Source organism: Aquarana catesbeiana, linkage group LG04 (assembly GCF_042186555.1).
Source record: "Aquarana catesbeiana isolate 2022-GZ linkage group LG04, ASM4218655v1, whole genome shotgun sequence".
NCBI classification, from domain to species: Eukaryota; Metazoa; Chordata; class Amphibia; order Anura; family Ranidae; genus Aquarana; species Aquarana catesbeiana.
The window spans coordinates 607,477,264-607,500,550 of NC_133327.1; the positions used below are offsets into that span (position 1 = coordinate 607,477,264).

The 23,287-nt window shown below is 41.5% G+C and overlaps 1 protein-coding gene across 6 annotated transcripts in view; it reads right to left on the reverse strand.

Annotated features, from left to right (window-relative positions):
* Positions 1–23,287, reverse strand: part of MACROD2 (mono-ADP ribosylhydrolase 2) — a 3,509,413-nt gene that overhangs the window by 909,368 nt on the left and 2,576,758 nt on the right. For all 6 annotated transcript variants that reach the window (XM_073628250.1, XM_073628248.1, XM_073628249.1 and 3 more), the window contains exon 7: positions 19,514–19,544. In XM_073628250.1, the coding sequence (XP_073484351.1) occupies positions 19,514–19,544 (31 nt within the window). The remainder of the gene's footprint in view (positions 1–19,513; positions 19,545–23,287) is intronic.

Genomic DNA, 23,287 nt, shown 5'->3' on the forward strand with positions numbered 1-23,287 from the left:
CCTCACAAATTGCTTCTGGAAGAATGGTCAAACATTGCCATAGACACACTCCAAAACCTTGTGGACAGCCTTCCCAGAAGAGTTGAAGCTGTTATAGCTGTAAAGGTGGGCCAACTCAATATTGAACCCTACAGAGTAAGATTTGGAACCCTACAGAGTAAGATTGGGACGCCATTAAAATTCATCTGCCTGTAAAGGCAGGTGTCCCAATACTTTTGGTAATATGTTGGTAATATAGTGTTATAATAATCTAGGAGGGACTGTGAGAGGGGATATGATGGGTGGGTAAGGTGTCACCTTAAAGTTAGTGATTGAGTGGTAATGAAATAGTTCACAAAGACTGAGTTTGGGGGTGGGCCAACAGACGCCAGGCCCTGAAGGATCCAGTGAAGATGAAAGGATGTCATTCAAGGAAGGCAGTTGGGGCAACATATGGAGTTCGCTGCTCATGCAATAGTTAGACTGCCGAGGAATACCAAGATAAATTAGATTAAGCGCGTTCACGGTATAGTAAAAAGTTTGGAGGTGTAAGGAGGGCATCATGTGCTATAGTGGTATAATGTACAGTGGGATTTGTGTGATTATGCCTAAGGAGGACATTTCCAGATTTGGTAGCAAGGCGAGCAGGAGTTACAGAAGTTTGATGGAATAAGAAAGATGGTCCAAGGTAGTTAATCGTTAATTAAAGTATATATATATATATATATATATATATATATATATATATATATATATATATATATATATATATATATGTGTGTGTGTATATATATATATGTATGTATATATATATATATATATATATATGTGTATATATGTGTGTGTGTATATATATATATATATATATATATATATATATATATATATATATATATATATATATATAAAGCATATAGCTTTATATACATTTTAATTTTGGTGAAGCTAATGTAACTAACAATTGTAGATATCCATTTATATACTGTTTCACTGTGACTGTTGCTGTAAAGTTGCATTATGCATGGCTTGATAATTATTGTGACCATCTTGTTCTGCTCACAAAGGAGCTTCATAAGTGCACAGATCATCTGTGGCATCTATCAAGTTTTGAAAGAGTGGATGAGGCCAGAAGGATTAAAAAAATGCTAAAGGAAAAAAAACGACATATTAAAAATAATGCCTATGTCACAGGTATAATATCTAGATACATTGATGTGTTAAGTCCTACATATCCATGTCAGTAGCATTCATACATAATGAATGCCTTTAGATGTAATCACAGTGATGGCTCATGTAAACGACCCCTGGTGAAGTGGATCAGTCAGTCTAAGCATGCTGAGCTAATGTGCAGGCACTGTGATATTTTATATCTACCAATACTGCGGTTCATTCATTTCTCTGCTCATAAAACCTCTTGTTGCATGTTCCTGTCTTATCTAGACATGTACACATGATTAAATCTTGTTTCTGGCTCTGTACGATAGCTTGACACATCAGATTGTCGACTTTACCCAGAATATGTTTTGCTATCTGTTTAACAGTAAAAAAATAAGAATTTGCAAGTGTGGGCTTTTTGTGACATACATAAGGAACACATTTGGAGATCTAGATTGAGCTCTAGTGTATTGAGGCCTGGTTTTCTTTGGCTTTCATGGCCTCCCCCCATGCCAAAACATTGTAGCAAACAGCCTGGAGAGGAAAAAATTAGTTAACATCTTACCTTATCCCAAGTATGCGACACCTAAGTGAGGGTGACGTTACAATTCTTAAGGGATGTACACATGGACCGAATATCAGGCAGCATCGGCGGGTTCAACAGAAACTGGCCGACATTTGGCTCCTATGTACAGCAGCCTGTGCGAGAAAAGGGACAGACCGATAAAAAGGCCTACCGATTGGCATCCAATCAGCGCTGACCAGTGTGTTCCGGTAGGGGGGCGCAGAACACAATAGCTCAGCGGGGAAGATCGCTGTACTAACATCGCATGGTTAGTAGGGGTGCTGAAATTAATCGCTGCATCGATGCATCGTGATTAGGGTGTCCCTGATGCGGCATCGATGCATAGGACCGTAATAATTGATTGCTCGACTTGCCCCGCCCCCTCCCGGGAGAGCGATCCGTACAATACAGTCCGCTCGTGTGACTGCCCGGCCCGCCTCTCACATCTCACGTCTCTCCTCTCTCCTGACGTCAGCGGGGAATTCTCAGCCCCGCCTGCTGACTGTAACTATCAGATCAGAACAGAAGTAGGGCTGAGAATTCCCCGCTGACATCAGGAGAGAGAAGAGACGTGAGAGCAGAGAGGCGGGCCGGTGTAACGACATATTCGGCGACCCATCGCAGTTTGCTACGGAAGTGACCGTCACCGCCATCTTGCTACATCCCACACTCGTCCACAGTAAGGATACACTAAGAATGGGGAAAGCGGACATGTTGTTACACCCACCAGAGTTTTGCATTTTACACATATTTATAACAGTAAACTGAGTTTATATAGTGAAATACAGTACTTAGAACTCCGTCTGACTGGTTAGATGTTGAATTTTAAAAGCAGCAAACTTCTGTGAGATTACTAAACCTGTGAGATGAGCAGGGATGCCGCTGCTTTTAAAATTCAACATCTCACTTCCGTAGCAAACTGTGATGGGTCGCCGAATATGTTGTTACACATATGTTGTTACACCTGGCCGGGTAGTCACATGAGCAGAGTTAGGTATGAAGCTGGATATTTTGTACAAGAAAAAAAAAACTGCATTCCCATTGCATCCCACCATGTTTCCTGGTGCATCATGGCAGCAGACACACTGGGTTGTGACTCCGCCCCCACAACCTGATAGGACTGATTAGCTATAAGTAGGACTGACCAGGAAATAGCAGGAACCTCTTACTGCTTCGCCCCAGCTAGGTTCAGCCTCTCCTAGTTGGAAGCCCTGACTGTACAGTCTCTAAATGAGCTTTATGCAGGGACCCCACTCTGATGGTCTCAGGGGAGTTTCATCATCCTTTTTACAAGCCTTAAACAGGCTTACATTATCATGCAGTGGCCTTCCATTTTTCACTTTTTATATGTTCACTTTTCGTTTTATTTTACCTCATTTTCTTATCTTTTTCCTCTGCTGAGTCTTTAGTCCTCCAGCCGCTTTGACCTTCTCAAGATGGCGGCCGCGATCGGCACGTCGGCGCGACCGGAAGTGATGCAGGCATCCATCTCCCTTCGCCAGTATCTAAGATGGCGCCGGGTGCCGCGGACCACTACAGCGCATGCACAGTGCGCGTGTCACTTCTGGAGCAACGGCGGTCTATTTAAAAAACGATGTTATGCTGTGTGACTGCACAGGCTATTGCTCTGCATCCAGGACGCTCGCACTCTGCTTCTTTCCACATCTCCTATTGCTGTCACTGCTTACTAACTACCTGCTGACCCATTAAGACTTTCTTTTTTCTCACTTTTCATGGCTGTTTGTATGTAGAGGCTAATGCATGCTAAAAACACTGTACTGAGCTTCACGGGGTTAACCCCTTCCTTCACAGATACACTCTGTCTTTTACTCATGGAGGCCGCTACCCCAGCAGACCATCTACAGCCAGTAAAGTAAGAGGCATCATGTTTGGTAAGTAGTGAAGAGGAGTAAAAGAGAGCCATGCCACTAGTATCACTTTATCCTGATAGCCCTGGCAGGTCGTCAAAATCATCTCAATCCAAACGGAAAGAGAGATCCCCTTCAAGACATTCACACTCTAGAAGAAGCAGGTCAAGGACTTCCTCCCACCATCACAGTAAAACATCATCCTCCCACCAATCACAACCCGCCCACCATAACCCACCTGCAGCCAATGCCTGCTGGATTTGTGGAGCACAAGCCCTTCCTAACAAGTTGGCTTGCCAAACATGTGCTGAAGAAGCCACCAGGGATAGGGAATCGGATGCATTGGAAGTATCAAACATAATCAGAGAATCTGTTAAAGAATCAATTCTATAGGTATCAGCCACAGAACCAGTTAGAGCAGTGCAAAGCACATCAGCAACAGTCACCTGCGTACCACGAGAATCAGACGACTCATCAGTAGATGAGTATTCGCCAGTGTCAGTTGGTTTTGATTTTGCTTTAATAGATCCCTTTGCGAAGTCAGTAAAAGAGGCAATTGGTTGGGAAGAACAAAAGGAATCGCCCCACAAGCTCGGGAAATATTTCCCTAACCTAAAAAGGGATCCAGAAACCTTTCCGTTTATCGATGAACTCGAGGAGTTAATTAAAGACGAGTGGCAAAAACCTGACAAGAAGTCCAGCCTAAACAATAGGATAGCAAAGCTATATCCTCTAAGGGAACAAGCCGTAAACCCAATTATCACGGCACCTGTAGTAGACGCATCATTAATGCGTCTCGCCAGACACGTGACATTGCCAATAGAAGACGCAGTGACTTTCAGGGATGTCTTGGACCGGAAAGTTGACCTCAATCTTAAAAAAAGCCTATTCAGCAGCAGGAGGAGCATGCAGACCAGCTATCACATTAGCAGCAGTCGGCAGAGCAATTAGTAGCTGGACCTCTAATATTGAAAAACTACTGGCAGAAGCAGCTGATCAAGAGAGAATTGTATCTGCCTTACAGGAACTCAGCCTAGCAGGGGACTTCGTAGCCGAGGCATCAGTAGCTATAATAAGATCGGCAGCAAGGGCGATGCTGTCTTCGGTCATGTCCAGGAGAGCTTTATGGTTAAAGCCGTGGGTAGCAGATACGGCTTCCAAATCAAACTGGTGTAGGATCCCATATGAAGGAATCAACCTGTTCGGTCCTAAGTTAGACCTCACCATGTCGAAGGTCACAGGGGGAAAATCGGGTCTTACTCCATCTGACCGAAGACCAAAACAACAGAAAGTTCCCCCCTTTAGACGCAATCTTCCCGAACGTTACCGAGAAGCCAGATCATATAGATCAGGCAAGGAGTTTAAATGACATTGGCGTAATACCCAATCATCCTTCTTGAGGACACAGAAGCCCAAAGCTCCTATTACAGGGGATCAGCAGAAGTCGTTTTGATGGCACGTCTGCCCAGCCTGTGTTAGTGGGAGCCAGGCTCAGCCTGTTTACGCAGGTGTGGGTAGAACATATAAAAGATCCGTGGACAATATCCACAGTCCGAGAGGGCCACAAATGGAGTTTCAAATACAGAACCCTCAGAGATCACTTCCTAAACACCCGACTACCATCATCTCTTCCAAAGCGAAAACTTTAATCAAATATGTACTAGAATTACTGCAGAAACATGCGATTACAGAAGTTCCTCAACATCAGAAAGGCAAAGGTTTTTACTCTCCCCTTTTTCTTGTCAAGAAAAAGACAGGGGACCTGCGTCCGGTTCTAGACCTAAAGATCCTCAACAGAATGATACTAGTAGAGTCCTTCAAGATGGAGAGTCTCCAATCTATCCTACTGGCAATAAATACAGGAGACTGAATGCTATCAATAGATTTATGCGACCCCTATCTCCACATTCCTATACACACAAGTTTTCAAAAATAGTCAACAAGCCTTTTCCCTTCTAACACGCAAATGGGGAATTCCCAATATCGATTTGGCAGCAACTCCAATGAACAACAAGTGTGCCAAGTTCTTGGCGAGAGTTGCCTATCCAACAGCACTGGGGGTTGACTGCCTCCATCACCAGTGGAGTTTCCGTTTAGGTTACATATTCCCTCCAATCCCCTTAATAGCCAGGTTCCTAGCCGGGCTGAGGAACTCAACATCCACGGTGATTGCGGTAATACTGTTTTGGCCGAGGAGGCCATGGTTCACAACCATCCTACAACTGAGTACAGAGAACCCATTACTCCTTCCGGTAACCCCGGACCTACTCTCACAGGGCCAGTTCCTACATCCAGCACAAGAAAAGTTACACCTAATGGCTTGGAAGTTGAAAGGGAGAGGCTTCTAGGTCAGGGTTGCTCACTAAGGGTGGTGGCCACCTTACGACAGGCAAGGAAGAAGTCTACAAACAGCACATATAACAGAATTTGGGAAAGATTCAATACGTTGGCACAAGAACAGTCCAGGGACTCACTTTCTCCTACAGTGTCACAAGTTCTTGAATTTTTACAATTAAGCCTGGAGAAGGGGCTAAATTCAAGCACCCTAAAGGTTCAAATATCTGCCTTATCGGCCATGATGGGAATCAAATGGGCCTTCAATCCTCTTATAATCCAATTCCAAAGAGCATGCTTGAAACTAAGACCACCTAGAAAGCCAACCTTCCCGACCTAGGATTTAACTATAGTTCTGGAAGCCTTATCGAAAGAATCGTTTTTTTCCTCCGGAATCAGTGTCCGTATTGGATCTAACCCTCAAATTAACCTTCTTAGTAGCAATAACTTCTGCAAAAAGAGTGTCCGAGCTGCAAGCACTTTCAATAAAAGAGCCTCATTTGCGGTTCTATCCTCAGAGAGTTGTATTAACACCATCTGAACAATTCATACCAAAAGTGGCATCTGCTTTCCACTTCAATCTGGAGATCAGTTTACCAGTTTTTCTCACTAAACAAGGGATGCCACATCCACTAGATATTAAATCACTAATTTCTTCATATCTGGAGGCCACAAAACCATTCAGGAAAACAGAAAACTCACTAGTCATACCATATGGCCCTAGAAAAGGCCAGGCAGCTTCTTCCAAGACAATAGCCTCTTGGCTAATTAAGATCATTTAAAAAGCATATGCAATCCAGCTTCTTCCAATACCTAACGACCTAAAGGCTCATTCGACCAGGGCAGTGGCGACCTCTTGGGCAGCGTACTGTAGAGTGTCTCCAGAAACGATCTGCAAAGCAGCAACTTGGGCTTCTAGGACCACATTCATGTCTCACTACAAAATAGACCCGGCTCATATAACGACTGTTGAATTTGGGAGATCAATCATTAAAGCGAATTCTTCCATATCCTGTGAATAAAATAAAGTCTTCTTGCAAAGCACCCACCCATGTAGCAAGTTATTTCCCAGTGTGTGTGCTGCCATGATGCGTCAGGAAAATGGAAAATTGTATACTCACCTTTCCGTAATTTTCCTTTCCTGACGCATCTCATGGCAGCACACAGATTCCCTCCCGTCTAAGGTGATAGATACTGAGAATGCAGCGAGGGGCTCCTCTTCAAAACTTATAGCTAATCAGTCCTACCAGGTTGTGAGGGCGGAGTCACAACCCAGTGTGTGTGCTGCCATGAGATGCGTCAGGAAAGGAAAATTACGGAAAGGTAAGTATACAATTTTCCGTAATTTGTACAAAGAAATCCAGAGCAGGATCTGTCTGCTGACAGCGTGCTCACAACCTATAAACTGGCACACCAATGATTGGCTGACCTCTCACGTTTGACAGAATCAGCAGTTCTGTGTAGGTCGTTGAGGGCTAAAAATTCCTTTTCTGAGGTGATTACCATGTTGGGAGAAGATATGGGAGAAGCACAGGATTGTCTGCCCACGTCTAATAAAATCAGAACCTTTGGTAAATACATATGTCGGTGTTCAGTCGAGAAGTGCCCCTCATCAAATAGTGCCCGGGATGTACTGCGCATGCGCAGGACGGAACAGCACAACAGCTGATTTTCCAATCAGATGGGCTGACGTAACCAGGGCGCATGCGTACATCGTAGGAGGTACCTCTCGATGGGAGATACCATTTCACACGCAGAATTTAAACCTATACAAACAGTGGGAGAGAGAGCGTAGTTCTCAGATTGTGCATCGCTGCTGCTGGAGGGCGGCTAGTAGCTGTGTTGAAGAGCTATTTGGCTGTGTTGCAACCCGCCCTTTCACACAGGCAAAACCGACCGTTCAACACAGCAAAACTGCCCTGCAACACAGACAAAACCGGACCATCAGCACACTGTAAAGCTGCCCCTCAACAGCGAGGCACAGAGTATGAACTACGGTCTCCCCCCGCTGTTTGTATAGGTTCCAATTGTGGCTGTGAAATGGTATCTCCCATCGAGAGATGCCTCCTACTATGTGTGCTTGTGCCCTGGTCACGTCACTCCAGCTGATCAGCAAAACAGCTGAAGTGCGGCTCTTCCCTGCGCATGCGCAGTACATCCCGAGCACTATTCGATGGGGGGGCACTTATCGACAGAACACTGACACCCACTGGGCTAAACTTAAATAGCCACACTGCCCATTCCAACAGAGGCCTCAATATGAATATGTCACTGCACAACAGTTAATTACCATCCATGGATACACGGCCTTGAATGAAGAGACAAATGTGTTTGTACTCTACTTACACCACTGTGCTGACAGTTCCCTGGCTCCCCCGTTTGCACATTCCACTGTGTTAACTCCTAGTGTGCTGGAAGGTGCAAACGGGGAAGCCAGGGAACTGTCAGCACAGAGACAGTACAGGGAACTTCACAGGGCTGTTTGTCAGCTGTGGATTATAATCCCTCCTGACCTCCCAGCAGCAGTGTGTGTGAATGTCTGTACCCTGTAGTGCACACAGTCGGGTGCGCATGTCTCACTGCGCTGTCCTGAATGGCCGGGCAATCTTTTGGGACCTGTGATGTGTCCCAAAAGATTGCAGGGAGGGAGGGGCCGCCACGGCGCCTAGGCGGCCCAAGCGGAAGTGGGAGCTCGTTGGTAATCGTGATGCATCGCGATGCATCGCTGAATTGAATCGAAACGAATCGTTGACCAGATAATCGCAATCGAATCGAATCGTGAGACCAGTGAAGATGCGCACCTCTAATGGTTACAACAGCGGCTCCTCCCGAGCTCTTCAGTTTTTTTTTTTACTTTTGCCCCCTGGGTTGAATGAAAAATATATAGTACCTGAATTACTGCATGAATGTGCTACTGCATTGTACTGGAGTATCTTCCCATGAGATTTGGGAATCTCTCAAAGGAAAGAATGGATCTCTCAAAGGAAAGAATGCAGTATGGAATCCTGGAGTTAGGTAAATATATTTACTAACCCTTTTCTTCACATTTATTTTCCAATCTTTCCACAGTGTTTTGTTCAAGGGAAGTTATAACCCATTCCAAAATTTGTCTAAAAAACACCAGCCATTTTTCAAGTCTTACAGAAAGAAGGTAAATACAAAGTTGTTCTAAAGCCTCCAGGTTTTTTACCTTAATGCATTCTATGCATTAGGGTAAAAAACATTCTGTGCTGCAGAAGCCCCCCAAGCCCCACTTTATTCTTACTTGAGCTTGATCAGGTACAGCAATGTGAACAAGAGCAATGGCTTTCTCTGCTGTCTCCCTCTTCATTAGGCAGAGTGATAGCAGCAGCAGCCATTGGCTCCACCTACTGTCTGAAATGCTGTCACAAGTCAGCAGGGGGCGGGGCCGAGTCACCCTGTCTGTCAACAGACTGGGCAACTCGGGAGTGAGCATACATGGGTGTCCCCATGCGCCGCAGAGGAGGGGCCTGGAGCACTGGCAGGGGACCCCAGAAAAGGACGACCAGAGCTGCTCTGTGCAAAACCATTGCACAGAGCAGGTAAGTATGACATTTTTGGTATTTTAGTTTAAAAAAACACAAAAGTTTAATATCACTTTAAGACATGTAGTTCCCTTTACCTCTAGGATCTTACCCGATCCATCTGTAAGTAGCAAGATTGGGCTTACCTTAATGGGTACCCGTGCCCAACAACTGACATTTTTGCATATTCTTAACAAACAGTAAAGGTACTGTAAAACATCCCTGACCTCTCAAGCTGCTTGTAATGTAAAGTAATGTATCCTCAAAGAAAACAACAAACTCTAAAGTTAGGTTTCAATCAGTTTCTAACATATTACAAGATATTACAGATAGTATGGCTGAATTTGCATCGCAATCGGACCAAACTCGCACAGGACCCCTTTTTTGGTCCGCAGCAGAATCGGATTTCATGGGTGTTGACACCTTGCTTTAATGTCCATAGTCTGGACACATGTTCACTTGGAGATAAGCTGCAAACAAACCAATTTTTTGTAGATGAAAAAGGTAGGTCCTACAGACATACAAATAGTTTTCTGATAAAAGAATACATAGCTATATCGAGCAGATGTTCTCTGATCTTCAGGAACATTTAAATATAGCTATTAGGGACCATCATGTTCACAAGTCCAGGTGTTCTTTAGAGGGAACCTGTAATGTTAATGAGACATCAAAGGTAATTGTCTTGTCAGCAAATCAGAAGTCTAGCAAATACTGGTGGAAGGAAAAAAACTGTTTATCTGGGGATTAGGACTAGTGTTGTTTGGGCTTAAATTTTAAGAAGGATTTAAGCTTAATAGGAAGGTCTTCTGATGAACATACCAAACAACATCCAGCTCTCTGTATGCTTCTCCTAGAGTCAAATCAGTCTACAGCTAATGCTTTTCCAGGGAATACTGCAACTGTACGAATGTTAAAAAAAATAATCCATTAGTTCTATCTTTTTCTGAATTCAGATCGGAAATGTTTCCTATGTAGGGTGAGTGGTTCTTCTTCTATAACCAGTGCTGATCAGTGGCTGTTAGAAACTTCTTAGTATTGGAATACCCATAAAAAAAATATCCAAAGTAAGCAAAATAACTTAAAGTACAATTAAAGGCAAAAAATGTTTTTCTAGTTTTGATAGAATAGAGAAGGATTAGAACACCTGTCAAGATTTTTTTATTGCTGTCAGTACCCCCTCTATTTGTCCTGTTTACTGTTGTTATTAAAAGTGAAAGCAAAAGAAAAATAATAAATGTTGGTTTGTCCCCAGAAAAGTAATAGAGGGTAAATCTTTGAAAGGGGACACTAGTTCTGGTGGCCTTGGGGTCCCCAAGAGATTTCCTAATTTGCAGGGATTTCCCCTCACTTCCTGTTTTGGCTATGGGACAGGAAGTAAAGGGAAAGCTCCCCAATGGGGCAGAGATGCCAATAAATAAACTGACAAGGGTTATGACCCTCCATTACTCTATCCAAAATGAAAAAAAAAAACATTTTGCCTATAGTTATACTTTAAGTCAATCTTTTGCTGACTGCAGAGGCAGAAAAAGTGGGCTTTAATGCCAAGCTGCCACATATGCATCAATGGTGGTCTGAGGTTGCGTGCTTCCACCTCACTGACCAAGCTGTCCCTGACATTTTGGAGGTACATAATAGAGACATAAATATCAAATAAAGCAGTACTAAATAGAGAACCCATTATTGTACTGAAAACGTATGATAAACAAACATATGCTTGGTAAAAGGAAGAGCTGTTAAAGCCCATCTCCAGACAAAGCAACATTTTTTTTTTATCGCTAACAATTAGTTGAATAGCAAAGAGTGATAGGAGTTTGAAGATCATTTTTTTAAGTATGTGCAAAAATGATACAACTGTACCTTAAAAAGCATTATTTTTTTCAAGGTAATAAGAAGAAGCCTGTAACTATAATTATTGCGATAGCTTAACTTTTCTTTGCTAGTTTAAACCTCTCTCACCTTCCCAACCTTGATACAAGGTTGTATTTTTGATTTCCTTCTATCTGAAAACTGCTATGAGTACAATTGCAATTAACTTCGACATATCACCTCTCCAACAAAGCAAGCAGGTCAACTGTCAACCTTGCAGCATTTTTTTGAAAAGACTGCTATACCATCACACATTTCCACCTTTTTTCAGTTATATGTTTATAATACTAAGGTCACAGACTTTGTCTGAAAAGTGTGCAGATATTTTGCAGTTTCTTGTTGCCCATAGCAACACATTCTTCTTTTATTTTCAGCTCAGCACTACAGAAACCTGACAGGGTAATATGGGTAACCATTTCTTGTTAGCACACTTAAAGAGAAGCCATAACTTTACATATGCAGCACAAAGTGACTTTATCTCTAAAAAGGGTGCTCTGCAACTCTCATATTGATGAACACCTTACCAGTGCTCCCTCACCCCTCCTTTTTCTTCCACCACTGACATGTTTAAGTATAGAGAAGAATGTGCCCTCCTTCCTGTGAAAGTGTTTGTGTCTATCGCCTAAGCTTGAGCACTGTCCCCTGACCAGATGTGTGACATCATACATACGCACAGGGTGTGCTGGGTGTGCCTGGGCACGCCCCAATCACCCTGTGTGGTACCAATTCCCCCTGCTTTCTGGCATCCCATCTCTCTCCTGCAGTGCTGCCAGCTTCCCTCCTCTCCTGTCCCGCTGGTTGCTATGGGGGATGTTTCAGGATGAATGAATGAACACAGAGAGTGATCTGTACTGATTGCTTCTGTGTTCATTCTTAACCGAAACATGGTAAACTGTTTACCATGCTTCAGTTTGTGAATGAACAAGAAGCCGCTCAGCAAAGAGGACTTCCCGTTCATTCACTGTCCAGTGCAGCTAAGGCTACAAAGAAAGGGACTGAGGAAGCTCTGTCATTTTCTCTCTGTTTAGATCCTTGATATTTCACCAAAGGCCCCCAACAGGGCTCCTTAAAAAAATGTAAAAAAAAACACATAATAAAAAATAAGATTGTAAAAAAATAATAAAAAAATAAAATTGTAAAAAAGAATAAAACTAATAATAAAAATAAAAACTACCGACACGGATCTCTGCTCTACTGACACCGTCCACTGCTCTATTGATATACACACATATGTGTTTGTGCTCTGGGGTGCACACCCTAATGCAATAGGCTGTGCACAGAAAAGCCTCCTTGTTTCCAACGCCAATCATTTCAGCGTGGGTGGCAGAGCAGGCAGGAGTACTGGTGAGCATAAAGGAGCAGGGGGTCTTTAATAGAAACATTGTCCCTTTTTCTTGTTTGGGGGTGATGACAGTGTCTCTTTAAGCCCCTCATAATCTAAAATGAGATTTGCGTAAATTAATATAGACACATCAGCTAAATCAGCTGTTAGCATTTAAACATGTGCCAACTTGTGTTTGATTTCCTCCTGTTGGCACAAAGGTAAGACTTATTTTATGTGAGAAACAGCAAAAAAAAAACCTGTTTGTTATAGTGTTTCCAGATCACTAGAGGGTGCTCAGATACTGTACAGCTATTGTAATAAACTGAAAAAAAAGGTGTGCTGTCTCTTTAAATGAATAAATTCACGAATGAGTGCAAAAAAAAAGTAAATTGAAAAAACAATAAATAAATGCTAACATGTGCAATCACAAATCAGTGCAAATAAGCAAATATAAACAACAATGAATGAATGCTGGCGCTCTTAATAATACAAAAACAATATATACAGTTGTGCAAATGAGCAAATGTGATTAAAAAAAAAAGTCTAAATAAAAGAAAAAATGTGCAGTAATTCTTAGTGAACTAAAATCCACCAGACAATATCTAACGCAGGAAAAAAGTCCATATGCAGTTGATGGGGACTAAAGTGCTTCAGTGCTCAAAAGTGCTCCTTAGAAAAAAAAAGAGGGGCCTCTTAGCAAATGGAAACAATCTCGAATTACAGAGATCAAAAATGCACAAACTCCACCTCCAAAATAAGTACTCTCACTGGCAAGAAACTTCCAATGGTGCACTCTCATCAATGGACTACATGAACCAGCCCTTTGGGATCAGAAAGCCACTCTCCGTAAAGACATGTGTAAAGTACAAATAAGGAGAAGCCTCATAGTGCAATACAACCAGATCAACTTTTTATTAAAGTGGATGTAAACCCTCTCCTATACCCAGTGAAGTGAACAGCCTCAGATGATACACATACTGTAGAGCAAACAAATCTCCCTACATAAGTTTTACATGTATATCTGCTGTCTTTCCCTTTCTACACTCTTCGGAATGTGCAGATGGTGTTAGAAAGCTTGTTTCCTCATTCAGCAGTGGGAGGGGAGTTTAGGCTTTCACTGTGTGAGAGCTGATTGGAGGAAAGTCACACACCATCACTCCACATAGGCAGAGGAAAGAAGGAACTTGCAGAGCTGTAGCCTGAATAGCTCTCTGCTAATCTACCTCTATGCTTGTGTGTGTCGGAGAATGTCTCAGAAGTTATCATGTTGATAATATAGGAATGGAGCAGCAGAAAGACACAGCACTTAGAGCTTTGGAGAGAGAGATAAGTAAACACTACAGATAGATATGCTTAGGTCAAATTTTATGCATGGAGTTTACAGCCACTTTACCACAAAAATTGCACTTACATTAAGGCAGATTAGAAATGGCGGCAATGGTAAAAACAAGCCGGCCGTGGTGTCACCCGACTCACCGGCACGTGATGACGTCACACACACAGACGCTACAGCTATTGATTAAAAACTGAAGCGCTGATTGGGTAACCTGCAGTTTCTGTAAACATTCTGTAACCAGAGGTTGCTATTGGGCACCTTCTTCTAACAATTCTAGTACACAGTAGTCTCTAGCCTTCATGAGTCCCCGAACAGAACAAACACACAGCTGGTGAAATGAGAAGAAAATCACCACTCCAGTTCAGTACAATTGGCTCCAGATCAGTAACTCCAACACATCAGTCAAACCATTAGCATATTCAAAAGAAGAACTTGGTAGTCTACATATTTTATCATTATTGGCTGCCTTCACTTTTCCAGTTTTTACTAATGGACACTTTCAAGTGTTAGAGATTGCCCCATGGCAAAGCACCCTATTGGTCAATGATTATGACAAACTACCTCACTGGCCAACAGAAAAGCACAGAAAACAAAAAGGGGCAGGCAATCTGGCACTTTCAGGAAATGCCAAACACTGGCACTAAATGCCTGCATTCTATGCCTACAGCAGTGTTCTTATTTTCCCCATTACAGAGTCTATTTAAGAGTGTTGTGATTAAAAGGACCATGATGTTTGTTTTTATTAGGTGTGAATTTCAATAAGGCTGCTTCAAAGTTTAGTCTGCCCTGCCTAATGATGAATTACTTAGCACACTAGTTTTAGCTTAAACATCAAGAGTTGGCAAACACTGAGCACAGCATATGGACTACAGAATAACAAGAGATGTTTTAAAGCTATAAAAAAAAAAAAAATACTTCTTGCCAGAAGCAGTATTACACCCAAAAACAAGAATTTATTACATTACAGCGTATCCATTCTTAGATGTGATGGCTGCATTCATTTTCTGGTTTTAGGATTTTTTTTTTACTTTCACCTGGTGATCATTGTCTGCTTTTTTTTTTTTTTTTTTTTTTTTTAGCAGACCAAGCGGCCCAGCTAAACTGGCCATTAGAGAGTTTAGACAAACCTATAGCACTTTTACGTCTTTATACCAAAAGGGGAAAAAAAAATTGTAGTTTGTTAGTCAAGTCCATCTAAATATTCTGGTACATCTAACACTACTGTCTCAGACTGACAATGCTACTGTTCAAAGTTGTCTCCGTTGCTCCTCCACATCCAGAGTGTAGACATTCTAGGACAGGAACATAGCTCCCAACTGTCCCTGATTTCGAGGGAATATCCCTGATTTGGAACAAAGTCCCTCTGTCCCTCTTTATTCCTCATTCGTCCCTCATTTTGGTCTGATCTATATAGTTGTATATAAAAATGCATTATTTATCTTTCAAAAAGTGTTTCCCAGTGCTAAACCTTTCATTCAATTTCTAAACTGCTGCATTTGTAAATTTAAAAAGCCAGTATAAAGGACTAGTAGTGGTAAAATAAAGCACTTGTGGGTTTAACTAATCATATTTTTTTGTATAATTCTCCTTTAAGGGGGCATGGCATGGGTGTGGGTGTCCTATGCCTACATACTTTTGCTAGTAGGTGTCCCTCATTCCCATCTCAAAAAGTTGTGAGGTATGCAGGAAGTGTGTTACTGAAAGGACCAAAAAGGTGAAAATAGAAAGAAAAAACTAAAAAGAAAAAAAAAAATGCTGCCACAACATTTAACTGCTTGCCAACCAGCCACTGCAGTTTTACTGCGGCATAATGGCACGGCTGGACGAAACGACGTTACCTTATGTCGCTTCACCTTTTGGCCACTAGGGGCACCTGAGCACCCGCAGAGTGTGCCCGGGGCTGATGCGAGTGCCCGGCCACCGGGCACCCACAATCGCTCGTGACAGAGCAAAAACCGGGATCTGTGTGTGTAGACACACAAATCCAGGTTCTTTCAGGGGAGTACAGAGAAACAGATCGTGTGTTCTTACTAAGTATGCTATACGATCTCTCTCTCCTCCTAGACAGTCCCATCCCACCTACAGTTAGAACACACTTAGGGAACACAGTTAACCCCTTGATCGCCCCTAGTGTTAACCCCTACCCTGCCAGTGACATTTATACAGTAATCAGTGCATTTTTATAGCACTGATCATTGTATAATTGTCATTGGTTCCAAAAATGCATCAAAAGTGTCCAATTTGTCCACTGCAATACCGCAGTCCCATTAAAAATCTCAGATCGCTGCCATTACTAGTAAAAAAATAATAATAATAAAAATGCCATAAATCTATTCCCTATTTTGTAGACGCTATAACTTTTCCGCAAACCAATCAACATACGCTTATTGCGGTTTTTTTAACAAAAATATGTAGAAGAATACATATCGGCCTAAACTGAGGAAAAAATGTGTTTTTTTGATAAAAAATGTGCTATATTTATTATAGCAAAAAGTAAAAGATATTGTGTTTTTTTCAAAATTGTCGCTATTCTTTTGTTTATAGCGCAAAAAATAAAAACCGCAGAGGCGATCAAATACCACCAAAAGAAAGCTCTATTTGTGGGGAAAAAAAGGACGTCAATTTTGTTTGGGTACAACGTCGCACGGCCGCGCAATTGTCAGTTAAAGCGACACAGTGCCGTATTGCAAAAAATGGGCTGGTCATTGAACAGCCAAATCTTCCAGAGCTGAAGTGGTTAAAGTGGTTGTAACCCTAAAAAAAAAAATGTCCCCATCCCTTTAAGGCACAAGATATAGCCCAGTGCTTTTGCCATGTCAATTGTCCCTTTCTATGTTGTACAATACCTGGCTGATCCTGCCTGTTCCTGTCTTCCCCTCTGTAAACTGACCACATTTATTATGGCTGCTGATCTCTGATAGCGTGGTCAGTTTACGTGCCTCTGTCATCAAGCTCCTTAGCATCGCCTCCTCCTCTCTCCCTTCCATAGTTTGTATGAGAGCCGATCTCCTCCCCTCTCATACCTGTGTAATTCTGTTCCCTACAGCTTCTCCAGTACTTGTAGAGTAAATAAACATGTATTAATTACTTTGATGCTCTCTGTTTTAGGTCCCTGTTCAGTACAGTGTGTGTGTTTTTCTAAAATGATAATGTAAAATACCTTCTTTTCAGAGCCCTGCTGTGCAGACAGGTGGCCTCCCTCTGCTACCTTGCATTCATCAGTACTCACTGACTCCAGAAGGAAAGCAGAGGGAGGTCACATGACAGGACAGCAAGGCTCTGCAAAGAAGGTATTTAGCATTATAATTTTAGAAAAACACACACTGGACAGGGACCTAAAACAGAGAGGATCAAAGTAATGAATACATGAGACTTTACAACCACTTTAAGGATTAGTAAATGGAAATATATTACATTTTTGTTTTTTGGGTTCAGTATCGCTCTTATAAGTGATGAGTACTCAACATATTAACTATCCAATTAGTAACTATAGCACACACGTGTTTGAAATGGGAACTGGCACAGTCTGACTGCATAAGAATTTTTCCAGTCAGCGATAGAATTAAACTATTTAGATGAGATCAATTGAATATATTTACATCTTGGAAACATATATCAGCGTGTGAAAAGAAGCAATCATTATGTTGCTGTGCTTCTTAAATGAATTTTTCAATTTCATCTAAAAAGTCGAAAACCCCTTCATCAAGATTTATGGGAAATGGCAGAGGCCACAGCCCCAGAACTCCTGCCAATCAGACGTTCTAGAGCTGCTTGAGCAGCTAATGAGAACCTGTGACTTTTGCCATGAAGATCCAGCTACCCGAATATACAGTATATGTATCCTTAAAAAATATACATGAAAAATAAATGGTCTTTTTTACATCAACACTAACAGACAGATGACAAGGCAACATTTAGAGTATTTTCTGATAGCACCTATTTCAAGGCTTTATTGCAAGGTTTACTATATGTAATTTTTTTAAATAACCTTCATAGTTTGCATGCCTTTTTCATTATTTTTATATTATTATAATACATTATGAGATAATAAATAGTAAAGGCATCTTTGTATTCCTCTGTTACCGCTCAGCATTCCTCATTAAAAACTGATATTTAAGCCTGAGTATGTAATAAAACAATTATACATTTTTTTAGAACATTAACATGAATTGATACAGGTGAATTTCTTTAACATGTAACACCATAAAAACATTTCCTTATATACAGTATATACACTATATTAACAAAAGATATGCACTTACATGCAAATGAACTTTAATGACATCCCAGTCTTAGTCCGTAGGGTTTAATATTGAGTTGGCCCAATCTTTGTAGCTATAACAGCTTCAACTCTTCTGGGAAGGCTGTCCACAAGGTTTAGGAGTGTGTGTATGGGAATGTTTGATCATTCTTTCAGAAGCACATCTGTCAGGTCAGGAACTTATGTGGACGAGAAGGACTGGCTTGCAGTCTCTGCTCTAATTCATCCCAAAGGTGTTCTATCGGGTTGAGGTCAGGACTAAGGATGAGCTTTCCCGATCTCTGCAGCCGCGCATCTGGACAATGTCTCACTGCCTGTGATTAGCGCAGCGCAGTGCCGACTTCCTGGTGGGCTCTGCACGTGGGCTGTGCGAATACGCCGGAGCTCATCCTTAGTTAGGACTCTGTGCAGGCCAGAAAAGTTCTTCCACTCCGAACTCGCTCATCCATGTCTTTATGGACCTTGCTTTGCGCACTGGTCCAAATCATTTGGTGGAAGGGGGATTATAGTTCCAGTGAAGGGAACTCTTAAGGCGTCAGCATACCAAGACATTTTGGGCAATTTCATCCTCCCAACTTTGTATGAACAGTTTGGGGATGGCCCCTTCCTATTCCAACATGACTGAGCACCAGTGCACAAAGCAAGGTCCATAGAGACATGGATGAGCGAGTTTGGGGTGGAGGAACATGACTGGCCTGCAAAGTGTCCCAACCTCAACCTGATAGAACACCTTTGAGATGAATTAGAGTGCAGAGTGCGAGCCAGGCCTTCTCTTCCAGCATCAGTGCCTGACTTTACAAATGCGCTTTTGGAAGAATGGTCAAACATTTCCATAGACACGCTCCTAAACCTTGTGGACAGCCTTCCCAGAAGAGTTGAAGCTGTTCTAGCAGCAAAGGGTTGGCCAACTCAATATTGAACCCTAAGGACTAAGACTGGGATGCCATTAACGTTCATGTATGTGTGAAGGCAGGTGTCCCAATACTTGTGGTAATATAGTGTATCTCAAGTTAAATTATTGCTTGTACTCTATATTTAACCTCACAAAATCAGAATCTTAGATTCTGCATTTCCATATATGTCAGAAATCTAGATAAGACCTTGGTGGTTCTTAATATTCATGGAGAATAGTCTAATAACATTGGTATACTATGGAACGTACACTGGCCCAAGTGTCATCTAATAAACAGCAGTGAAAATATTTGGAACAGATTTAAAATTCACAGACTAAAGCAATTATTCAGCTATTCTTCAATACTCAGAGGAAACATATTTCTTACCATAAATTCCTGTAGAAATGCAGGGAAAAGCCTGAAATGTAAACAGAAAGACATGTGTTACCTCTATTAATGATAGCTATAGTCTTGACAGCACCACTGTGAACAACTTGAAAAAGCAGTCATTTTTAATAGCTTATGGCAAAGATACAGCGTGCATATTAGCAATATATGCACATTTCCCCATGCTGTTTCTTAAAAAATGCTGTGAATACTGAAATATTGAATTTTAAGCTGTTGGCTGACAACACTACCTCTGTTGTACTAAACTCCCAAACAGTGTTGTGACCCTGCCCAAGTTATCCCCTGCAGGACTACAGAACACATCCCCTGTGGGTTATAGTGTTGAGGAAAGGGGGGGTTCTCTAGTCCAGCAACACAGACCTGGGCAAGGCTGACAACACTAGAATTTAAGTGCAGCAAAGGCAATGTTGTCAGTTTACTACAGAAAGATAAATAGTCACTTAATTTATAGCAAGATCAACAAGTATGTTCCTATACCAACAGCATCTATAAAAGGAAACATGGAAAATGTGCAATAGAATGGAACCACAGAGACACACGCGCCATTGCAGGACACCAGTTCTAGATACGATTACCCTGCTTTGGAGAGTCTATGTCCCTGAGTGTTGAGACTTGCAGACTATTGTTTCTGGTCATTGAATGCCTCCTATGGTCACCTGTAGTACTTGGTTTTCTGTAGCGGTTGCAGACTCCCTGAATTATCATTGATTGTAGTATATACTTTCAATATTAATTTGCGCTAAACTTCCATATAAAGTGAATCTGTGTGATAAAAATTGATTGTGCTAAACTTCCATAAAGTAAATCCGTGCAATAAAAAATTGATTAGTTATCACACTATAAATAGTCCATTATATTGAAGATGAGTTTTCAATGTGAGATTGACACACGATACACCCAATAATTGTGGTGAGAAAAGATGGAACTTCCACCTGTACACACACTGCCGCTTACCGACTCCAAATGATCTCCTTTTACGGGAGATCACACACACTTTTGGCTTAATACCCAGCCTGGGCCTTGAGACGTAAAGCAGTGGTCCCAGCGTCTTCTCAGGTGTTATCCCTCAAAGATACATATTGCCAGATGGTCCCGATGAGGAAATAAAAACTTCCATAGTGTAAAATCTTTTGATGGTTTTAATAAATAAAAAGTATTGCGCTAACAATTAGACGGACAAAAAAATGCAGCATAAACTCAGAGCCAGCCGGCTTTCAATTGCAGCCCGTCACTTCGGGACCTGCGTGAACGCGGTGACGTCAGCGCGTCTCTAGACAGGTCCCGGAGTGATGGGCTGCAATCGAGAGCCGGCCAGCTCGGAGTTTATGCTGCATTTTTTTGTTCGTCTAATTGTAAGTGCAATACTTTTTACTTATTAAAACCATCAAAAGATTTTACACGGCAGTATGTGTAGAGGTGGAAGTTGCATCTTTTCTCGCCACAATTCTTGGGTATATCGTGTGTCAATCTCACATTGGAAACTGATCTTCAATATAATGGACTATCTATAGTGTGATAACTAATCAATTTTTTATTGCATGGATTCACTTTATGGAAGTTTAGCACAATCAATTTTTATCGCACAAATTCACTTTATATGGAGGTTTAGCGCAACTTAATATTGAATGTTGATTTTCTGTGCATCTCACAGGAAGTTGCAGCTTGGCTTTCCATATTAATTTTATTTTATATTTCATCCATTCACCATTTCACTTGACTTTTTGTGACAGCGCAGTAATTTTTATCTGTTTGATTGTAGTATATACGTTTCTCAAAGACTGGGAAGGCTTATACTTCAAGTGGACAGCATCCCCTGAGGAAGCACAGTTTGTGGGCAAAAAATGTTGGGAACTCCATCTAATTTGCTGTACACATAAGGATTATACTCTATATACTTGTTGTATAACTGTTTTTAGATGCATTTTTATCATTGTTTAAATAAAATAATTTTAATCTATCCTTCTGGATCACCGCATCAATATTTGCACCTCAAAAAACCCACAAATCCTCCTGTATTTATTCAAATTAAGGGATGTGGTGCCTACTTTAGTGGTTTGTCCGTGGTTAAGAATTTATCAACATTAACAGAATGTGTTTTGTTTTATTGTGATCAGACACACACTTTAACTGCAAATGCTAATTATTTTGCAATGTACTAAAATAGTGGTTCCTCAATAGCCACATAATGTAAAAATGAGTTACAAGGAGGAGATAAACTACAAGTCAAAATGTACATCTGTGAAATGTAAAAAAATATTGCATCTGTGGCCATTGCCTGCAAGTTTGAAAGCATTTGAAGGTTAGTGGGAGCCTGAATTGGATGCGGACGCCAATAACATAAATTATATTACACACAATCAAAAATACCTAGAAGGGCCTACAACCCCCCTTTTTATTTATTTTTTTAATACTCCAGAGTCCCCTACTGACTCAAAACTATATAAACCAAAAACAAAATGTCAAACCATTGCAAAATGGATTACACAGAGAATCCAAAATAAACACCAATAAATTTTTATCAAAATACAGTTATCTCGCAGCCAAAAGGTAAAAAAACACTGCTCTTAATTACATACACAAATAAAGATAAACACATTCCATGAAGCTAGTCAACCCCTCTAAAACCTAACCCACCATGCCATGTGTGGGACTCTGCTATAACTTACACAGAAAAATATATCATATATATTTCATATAGCAACAGGATCAAAGTTCACTGTAAACATATATAGAAATGAAGATAAGTGATACAGATAGAAGACCCATCCTCTTGTATGATGGATCACCGGCTTAAAAATGTCCTGGCCAGATCTCATCACCAACTGAAACAATCAATACACTGTAGATCCTTGTGATGGTGAAAGGTGGATGTCTTTTAGCTCACAGTACAAACATGGGTGCAAATCCCCTCCTCCTGTATGGGCAAAACAATGGCTTAGTGCACATATTAACCAACACAGACTACTAACCTGGGGCAGCCAGTGTACTCACATCAATTCTTTTATTATAGCTTACATGTTCCAAAATATGATGGCTACATTTGTTTTCTTTTTTTCAGTACCAAGTACCCAAGAGACAAAGCTATCTGCTCCAGCCTGCATACTTCACATTCTGACAACCATTGGTCTACACTCTAGGCAACACTAATCAGATCACCCTGCAGCCTGTGAAAATATATGCGACAATAAGTACATATAAAGCCACAGCCATTCTTTTTTAGAGTAGGGAAGGGTTTAAACCCGTGTTATAATTTTTTCCACCTTCTTTGTCTCTTTGGAGAGATTTACCTTCACTTCCTGTCCTGCAGACTAAGCAGAAAGTAAGAGGACGTCTTTCCAACAATAGTCAAACTCCTTGTTAGACCATTAGCATGGGAACTGGATTTCCCCTCTATCCCTGTTCTGATCAGTGGCTGCCGGTAGACATTTTTTGGGGGGTGCAGCAAACAGTATGCTCTCCCCGGGTCAGTCGATCGGTTAGCACTTACCCCATCACTGGCGGCTTCCCCTGCTCGCCGGCCTCCCATTCTCCTGCTGTTCTCCTGTGGCCTCTCGTTCTCCGGTTCATCATGGTGGCTTTCGTTTCCTCCCTCCTCCTCTGCGGCCAATCAGGAGTCTTCTCTTTTCAGCCAATTGGAAAGCGGATATCACACTCGTTTGGGATCAGAGCGCATTCTCTGAGTCCCCAGCCCACCCGATTTTTAAGCCTATTCGAGCCTCTGGCTCTAATCAGGTGCTTAAAAAAAAACCCTGC